This window comes from Cebus imitator, unplaced genomic scaffold (assembly GCF_001604975.1).
Source record: "Cebus imitator isolate Cc_AM_T3 unplaced genomic scaffold, Cebus_imitator-1.0 Scaffold64, whole genome shotgun sequence".
Classification (NCBI taxonomy): domain Eukaryota; kingdom Metazoa; phylum Chordata; class Mammalia; order Primates; family Cebidae; genus Cebus; species Cebus imitator.
The window spans coordinates 2948318-2957115 of record NW_016107379.1 but is presented as its reverse complement, the minus strand read 5'-3'; the positions used below and the strand labels follow the sequence as shown (position 1 = coordinate 2957115).

The following is an 8798-nucleotide window of genomic DNA, read 5'->3' as shown; positions in this document are numbered from 1 at the left end:
ACCAGGATGGTCTCGATCTCTTGACCTCATGATCCACCCGCCTCGGCCTCCCAAAGTGCTGGGATTACAGGCTTGAGCCACCGTGCCCGGCCCTTATTTAAGGGAATCTTAAGGAAAATGTTAGAGGATAAGCCCTGGAGCTGAGTAAGGGAACTGGCAAAAGTACTCTTGGAGAGCATTGAGTGTGTGTTTAACTGCAGTGCTGAGACTGGAACAAAAGTGAGAATGAGGAAGAAAGAATAAAATGTAAATGTTAAATGTCCAGTAATGTAGGGGTTGGTTATACAACTAATAGCAGAAGAAAGAAATTGAAGGTAGAATAAGTTTGTGAATTGCCATATCTGTAGTGGCTATGAGTCAAAGGACATCATTTAAAGCTGACAAATCAGTTAGTAGAACTGTAAGCATATTTAGCAGTTCAAAGGTAAACACTGAGAAAGATAATACTATTGACTGTAACTGTGTTATGTGAGGGGGCAGTAAGATTATACAAGCTAATTTCGTAAGTGCGCATAGTAGGGAGTTAGTACTTACTGTGTAAAAAAAATGGAGGATTGATGATATTAAGTAAAATATTTAAAATTACAATTATAAAGATAGAATCAGAACTCTGGCTTCTTTTCAAATTGTATAAATGTTTTGACTTTTACTAAAGATTTCCATGGAGAGGAACAATTCTGAGTCTTAATCCAGTTTTTTGAGGCCCTGCTTTTGCAGGGTTGATTTGAAAAAAGAAAAAGAATCAGAAACATATTAGAATAAAAATATACATTATACTAATTATCAGAAAAATGGTAATTGCACAAAAAAATAGACAACAATGAAAGACTTTTAAAGAAATTTATTACCCAAAGATATTAAACGAAAGTAAAATATGGTAAAACTAAGACTAACCATGTCTGTCATATCAATACATTTTAGCCTTAGCTAAATTGGATCAGCAACAAAATGTTGGCTTTTTGTTTGTTTGTTTGGATCACCAACAAGATCTGTTGGTTTTTTGTTTGTTTGTTTGTTTGTTGCTGTATTCTGGATAGCTAATGACAACAAAGTAGTTTTGAAGGGCAAAAGTATGCATGTAAAGGCAAATGAAAGATGGAATTCAGACCAAAAGTCATTATTTGAGACAAAGAAGGATATTCACAAATATATATATATGTGTGTGTATATATATATATATATGCCAAATATAAAGTGTATATTTGGCAGTGAATTTTAACATTATGGATATACAGTGTTGATGGTGAGAGAGGTTATGTGGTTGTAGAACTGTGTAGCAATTCTTTGTACTTGTGTGCAACTTTTCTATGAATGTACAACTGCTCTAAAAGAGCCTTTTTTAAAAAAAATTAAATCAAAATCCTATGAAACATAAAAAAAAATTTTTTTTGAACCAAAGTCAAAAGATAGTCTGTCAACTTAACAGAAAATTGGTCAAATGATGGCTGGGTGCAGTGGCTCACGCCTGTAATCCCAGAACTTTGGGAAGCCAAGGTGGGTGGATCACCTGAGGTCAAGAGTTTGAGACCAGCCTAACCAACATGGTGAAACTCAGTCTCTACTAAAAATACAAAAAAATTATCTGAGTGTGGTAGTGTGTGCCTGTAATCCCAGCTACTTGGAAGGCTGAGACATGAGAATCTCTTGAACCCGGGAGGCGGAGGTTGCAGCAAGCTGAGATTGCGCCACTGTGCTTCAGCCTAGGTGACAGAACAAAACTCCATCTCAGAAAAAAAATAAAGAAATATAGTCAAATGGTATATGACTAGACAGAAGAGATGACAGAAAAGGAAATATGGGCTGGGCACGGTGGCTCACGCCTGTAATCCCAGCACTTTGGGAGGCTCAGGCAGGAGAATCACAAGGTGAAGAGATCGAGACCATCCTGGCCAACATGGTGAAACACCGTCTTTAAAAAAAAAAGAAAAAAAGAAAAAGGAATATGGTTGACCCATAATCATATTAAAAAAAGGATGTTATATATCATTTATAGTATAACTATACCAAGTTAATATTTTTCTTTCTTTCTTTTTTTTTTTTTTTTGAGACATGGTTTCACTCTGTCACCCAGGCTGGAGTGAAGTGGTGCTACCAGGGCTCACTGCAGCCTCAACTTCCCAGGCCCAAATGATCCTTCCACCTCAACCTCCCAAGTAGCTGGGACTACAGGCATGTATCACCATGCCCAGCTAATTTTTGTATTTTTTGTAGAGATGGGATTTCACTGCATTGTCCAAGCTGGTCTTGAGCTCCCAGGCTCAAGCAGTCCGTCTGCCACAGCCTCCCAAAGTGCTGGGATTACAGGCCTGAGCCACTGCACCTAGCCTTTCATTGCTAATGTTGGTAAAAATCTTAAAGTGTGACAGTATACTCTGGGCAACAAGTAATTACATGTTACTGTTAGTGGTTGTAGGGCAATAAGTAATCATATATTACTGTTAGTGGTATGAAAAGGTACAGTTGTCATAGAGGACAGCTTGGTAATATTCATCAAAATTAAAATTGCATTAATCCTTTAACTTAGCAGTTTTACTTCTGGGAATTTATAGCTGTCCCTGCTCTTTAATGAAATAGCATGTGCAGATGACCATTTATTTCAGCATTTTTTTGTAAAAATAGCTAAAAACAGCCGGGCGCGGTGACTCACGCCTGTAATCCCAGCACTTTGGGAGGCCGAGGCGGGTGGATCACGAGGTCAAGAGATCGAGACCATCCTGGTCAACACGGTGAAACCCTGTCTCNTTTTTTTTGACACAGAATCTCACTTTGTAGCCCAGGCTGGAGTGCAGTGGCACAATCTCGGCTCACTACAACCTCCACCTTCCAGGTTCTAGCAATTCTTGTAGCTGGGATTACGGGTGTGCGCCACCCCACCCAGCTAATTTTGTATCTTTAGTAGCGACAAGGTTTTGCCATTTTGGCCAGGCTGGTCTTGAAGTCCCGACCTCAAGTGATCCATCCACCTCTGTCTCCCAGAGTGCTGGTGTCCAGCCAGTTTGTTCTGTTGACTTTTTTATTGCTGTTATATGTAAGGTGGGAAGGAGAGGCTGTAGTTTCTAGCATTTTTTTTTTTCTTATTATGTGGTAGAGTTTTTTTTTCCTGTCTCCATTATTGCACCTGTTTGCAAAACGGTAGATGTGACTAGAAAAAGGAGTAGTCATATTAAGATATTAATAGTGATTACCTCTGAATGGTACCTTATTTTTATTTTCTTCTGTTACTATATTTAGAAATATATTTCACAGACAGTTTTGTTGACATGATTTCTAATTCACTAGGTAACTAGGTTTTTGGATCTTACTTTCAAGTACTTATTCCCTATTTTAATGTAGAGAAAGAACACTTTCATTTGAGTAATAAAGTAAGCTTTATTGCCTTAATATCTTTGCAGGGTTTAAAGAGATTGTTCTTTAGCTGATAGAAAACAGCTCAAATCATGCAGTTTCATGGGACCTCTTATCTTCTTCAGAGCTGTCACAGTAGGATGGGAACCCCAGATAACTTTTGTCTAGTAGTTTTTTTTTGAGACAAAGTTTCACTCCTGTTGCCCAGGCTACTGGAGTGCAATGGCACAATCTCAGCTCACCTCCCAGGTTCAAGTGATTTTCCTTCCTCAGCCTCTCAAGTAGCTGCAATTATAGGCATGCGCCACCATTCCTGGCTAATTTTGTATTTTTAGTAGAGACAGGGTTTCTCCCTGTTGATCAGGCTGGTCTCAAACTCCCGACCTCAGGTGATCCACCTGCCTCAGCCTCCCAAAGTGCTGGGAGCCACCACGCCTGGTCTCTTGTCTAACAGTTTTTCTACTTACTACCATCTGTATCATTGTATACATTTTTGCCTTCATATTGTATCTCCATTCTAGACCGTATATTTTATTCTCCAACAGTAGGAGTACTTGTCATAATATAATTTTGATGTCACTTTTCTCCTGTTAGAATACATTCTTTTTCTTAGAAAATTTCAGGTGACTCCTTTAACACTTTTACTATTTAAAAGACTACTTGTTAGTGACCCTTCTTTTTTTTTATTTTTATTATCTTTTTGACAAAGGTCAAACCATGAGACCCTTCTATAGTCAAATAAAGAATGTTTTTATTTTTCAAGGAAAGTGATTGTTTAGCTCTATTTTACAATGAACCAGAGGCAATTTAAGAAGGTTAAGTAACTTAGGGTCTCACAGTTTCTAAATGGTAAAATCATTCTTAAGCATAGCTTGTGACATACAACTCAAGTATACTTTGTTACACTACCTTACAAGAGTTTTTGCTCTTTAAGGATTATAAAATCAAAATATGCAAATATGAGTATAAATAAAAAATGAAATACTATTACACCAAAGCCATACATAGTTACCAGGAGTGGAGAAGAAGTAATGTATTTGAACTATTTATAAAAACCTAAAAAGTTAAATGTATAATTTCAAATTTTTGTGTACATTTATTTGACTTTAAGAATGAGTTAAATTCATTTTCTTCTATAGGTACCACAAGTTGATTTGGGGACCCTATAAAATGGATTCCAAAGGAGATGTCTCTGGAGTTCTGATTGCAGGTGGTGAAAATGGAAATATTATTCTCTATGATCCTTCTAAAATTATAGCTGGAGAAAAGGATGTTGTGATTGCCCAGAACGACAAGCATACTGGCCCAGTAAGAGCCTTGGATGTGAACATTTTCCAGGTTAGACTTTGACATTTATTTATAATTCTTAGACTATGTGCTGCTCATTAGAAATAAATATATGACTACTGTGCCTCAGTTTTGGAACTGAAAGCTTAAAAAAAATGTGTGGCTATACAGGTTGATGAGTGTTTTGTTGTTGTTTTATTTTATTTATTTTTGATGCAATGGCTCGGATCCGAACAAGTGTTTTTTAAAGAATTGTGGGTTCAGAGTTGAGATCAGGGTTAAAAATACTAACTCAGTGAAAAGGATCAGGCTGATAGATTTAAGTCTGAAGATGTCATGCCATTTGATGAGACATTTTACAAACATTAAGAACCCCATAGGTTGGAAACCTTGCCTTTTAAAAGTTTGTGCTAGGTCAGTGTTAGGCTGGTGCTATGATGTCCAGGTTAATTCACTGTTTTAATAATTGAGAAATTTTGTATTTATTACAAAGAGATTACTGCTTTGTGAAATAATTAGAAATTAAATGTAATGCAGATTTAACAAATGGTCAATTAAGATCTTTGTACTGTTGCCTTCATAAACATTACTGGATGTTAATTATATGAGTGCACAGCTTAATAAAGATCTTGGCCTGAACAAGATGGTAAAACCCTGTCACTATAAAAAATGCAAACAGGGTGGTTTGGGCGTGGTGGTTCAAACCCATAATCGCAGCATTTTAGGAGGCCAAGTTGGGTGGATTACAAGGTCAAGAGATTGAGACCATCCTGGCCAACATGGTGAAACCCTGTCTCTACCAAAAATACAAAAATTAGCTGGGCATGTTGGCACACGCCTGTAGTCCCAGCTACCTGGGAGGCTGAGGCAGGAGAATTACTTGAACCCAGGAGGTGGAGGTTGCAGTGAGCTGAGATCACGCCACTGCACTCCAGCCTGGTAAAAGAGCAAGACTGTCTCGCCGGGTGCAGTGGATCACGAGGTCAAGAGATCAAGACCATCCTGGTCAACATGGTGAAACCCCGTCTCTACTAAAAATACAAAAAATCAACTGGGCATGGTGGCGCGTGCCTGTAATCCCAGCTACTCAGGAGGCTGAGGCAGGAGAATTCCCTGAACCCAGGAAGCGGAGGTTGCGATGAGCCGAGATCGTGCCATTGCACTCCAGCCTGGGCAACAGAGCAAAGCTCTGTCTCCAAAAAAAAAAAAAAAAAAAAAAAGTTGGCCTGGCATGGTGGCTGACGGCTGTAATCCCAGCACTTTGGGAGACTGAGGTGAGTTGGTCATCTGAGATAAGGAGTTCAAAACCAGCCTGGCCAACATGATGAAACCCCATCTCTACTAAAAATACGAAAATTAATTGGGCGGGGTGGTAGGGGCCTGTAATCCCAGCTACTCGGGAGGCTGAGGCAGGAGAATCACTTGTACCTGGGAGGCGGAGGTTGCAGTGAGCCAAGGTCGAACCGTTGCACTCCAGCCTGGGTGACAGAGCAAGACTCCGTTTCAAAAAAAAAAAGTTAAATCATGTATGTCTATAAGCAGATATAGTAAATCACTAGATCATTTTTACAGAGATTTTAAAAATATCTACAAGCTTAAAAAATTATTTATACTACCCACTCTTATAAACATTGTCTCCTAGCCCTGTGCCAGAATCTCATTCCTATAGTAATTTAAGCATCTGCTCAATGGCATATGTGCTGAGATTTCAGCCACTAATGCAGCATTCACGAGCAAGACAATTGAAAAACATGCTTTTAATTTCTGTTATGTGGTTTCTTTGAGTCTTTTATTTTTGTATGTATAGTTACCATAAATGTATTTTCTGTAGGAACATCTGCTCAGCAATTGGATGCAACATTTAGTACCAGTGCTTCCCTTGAGATATTTGAATTAGATCTTTCTGATCCATCCTTGGATATGAAATCTTGTGCCACATTCTCCTCTTCTCACAGGTATGAGGTTCAGCTTTAAATTCATGTGATTAATAGTATATTGTTGTTGATTTCTAATTTATCCGTAAGTGTGCCATTTTAGAAACTACAAGGAATACCAGCAAGGACATGAAATATTTTGTCGATAAAAAGCATGTGAGTTAATTTTTATAGGAGTAAAAGTAGTGTTTATAAGTTNAAAAAAAAAAAAAAAAAAAAGCTAAAAACAGCTTAGGTGTTCATTGGTATTAGACTAGGTAATTATGATACGTTTTACAGCAGAGTACTATGTCATTTCAATATATTTACCTAAAAATAACAAAGATCTTTAGAAAGTACATAATACTACACCTTTCTAATTTTTCCATCAAATTAACCTTTTTTTTTTTCTGAGACCGAGTCTCTGTCACCCAAGCTGGAGTACAGTGGTACAATCTCAGCTCACTGCAACCTCCGCATCCTGGGTTCAAGTGATTCTCCTGCCTCAGCCTCCTGAGTAGCTGGGATTACATGGATGTGCCACCACGCTGGCTAATTTTCTTGTATTTCTGGTTGAGACAGGGTTTTGCTATGTTGGCCAGGCTGGTCTTGAACTCCTGGCCTCAAGTGATCCACCCAACCTCGGCCTCCCAAAGTGCTGGGATTGCAAGCATGAGCCACCACACCCGGCCCATCAATGTAACTTTAATGACAGAAAATATGTAAATAAGTGGTATATGGTATTATACCTTGAAATGACCAGTTTTCTGATAATTTCTACTTTATCTTTAAATTCTGTGAGCTTACAGTATTCTCTCTAATATGTTTTAATTTAGACTAAATTTTTAAAACTGCTCTTATCATTGAGTAATCCTACTCCAGGAAGTTGCACCTTATTTATTTTTTGCCTGCTCTTACCCATAATGTTTTGTTACCCATTCTTGTTTGATAAACATGTGTAGCAAAGTTAATTCTTCAGGTACTACCTTATTGTTTTTGTGGACTATTTTTCTAGACTGATTCAGCTGAAAAACTATAATCTGTAAACAGAATAGCCCTGTATTTGTCTCAAAATAGTTTATCAAGTTTGTCTACTTTCTAATATTGAACATTTCCAACAAATGACACCTAAACCAATTTGATTTATTTGCAGTTGGGCATTAATAATGTTGTAGTGGTTTGTTCAGTGTGTTTCTATGTAAAATATCTGTGTTTTGTGTTAGACATTCAAATCTATTTCTTTGTAAAATATTATCTTTAGCAGGATGAAGTTAAAGGAAGTAGATCGTACAGCCATGCAGGCATGGAGCCCTGCCCAGAATCACCCCATTTACCTAGCAACAGGTAAGTTCAAAGGAGAGAAGATAGTGTGAGTAACCTAATTTCTTCTCCTCTGCATCTAGCTTATTCAGTTTAATCTTTATCTTCTCTGGAAAGCCTGTCTCTCCCTGACAAGTTACCGACATTCTATCATCTGAGTTCAGTCAGTGTTCTTCTGTGTTCCCACAGTGTTTTGATCATGATAGGTTGCATCTAAAATATTTTCCTTACTTGACAGGAATTGTATTTTATCTTTATTTCCCTAGATGGCATGTAAAAAACAGTTAATATCAGCTTGAATGAATGAAGAACAATTTTGTTGTTAGCGTTTTCTTTTTTGAGACAGAGTCTTGCTTTGTCGCCTAGGCTGGAATGCAGTGGCGTCATCTCGGTTCACTGCAACCTCCGCCTCCCAGTTTCAAGTGATTCTCCTGCCTCAGTCACCTGAGTAGCTAGGACTATAGGCATATGCCACCACACCCAGCTTATTTTTGGATTTTTAGTAGAGACCGGGTTTCACCATGTTGGCCAGGATGGTCTGGACCTTGACCTCGTGATCCGCCCTCCTCAGCTTCCCAAAGTGCTGGGATTACAGACGTGAGCCACCATGCCTGGCCAATGTTAGCATTTTTATATAAAAAGGATTAGTTGGCTGGGCTCAGTGGCTTATGCCTGTAATCCCAGCACTTTGGGAGGCCAAGGCGGGTGGATCACAAGGTCAAGAGATCGAGACCATCCTGGCCAGCTTGGTGAAACCCCGTCTCTACTGAAAATACAGAAATTAGCTGGGCGTAGTGGTGCAAGCCAGTTGTCCCAACTGCTCGGGAGGCTGAGGCAGGAGAATAGCTTGAACCTGGGAGGCAGAGGTTGCAGTGAGCTGAAATCGCACCGCTGCACTCCAGCCTGGGCAACAGAGCAAAGCTCTGTCTCCAA

At 38.8% G+C, this 8798-nt stretch overlaps 1 protein-coding gene and 1 non-coding gene across 2 annotated transcripts in view; both read left to right on the top strand.

The window, feature by feature from the left end:
• The window catches only part of SEC31A (SEC31 homolog A, COPII coat complex component), an 80796-nt gene that overhangs the window by 5846 nt on the left and 66152 nt on the right, over nucleotides 1-8798 (top strand). Inside the window, exon 2 of the mRNA XM_017530184.1 lies at nucleotides 6464-6587. Coding sequence (XP_017385673.1) covers nucleotides 6464-6587 — 124 coding nt within the window. The remainder of the gene's footprint in view (nucleotides 1-6463; nucleotides 6588-8798) is intronic.
• LOC119471569 lies at nucleotides 606-721 on the top strand. Its single transcript, XR_005200638.1, has one exon. It is a non-coding gene; the product is annotated as a U5 spliceosomal RNA (small nuclear RNA).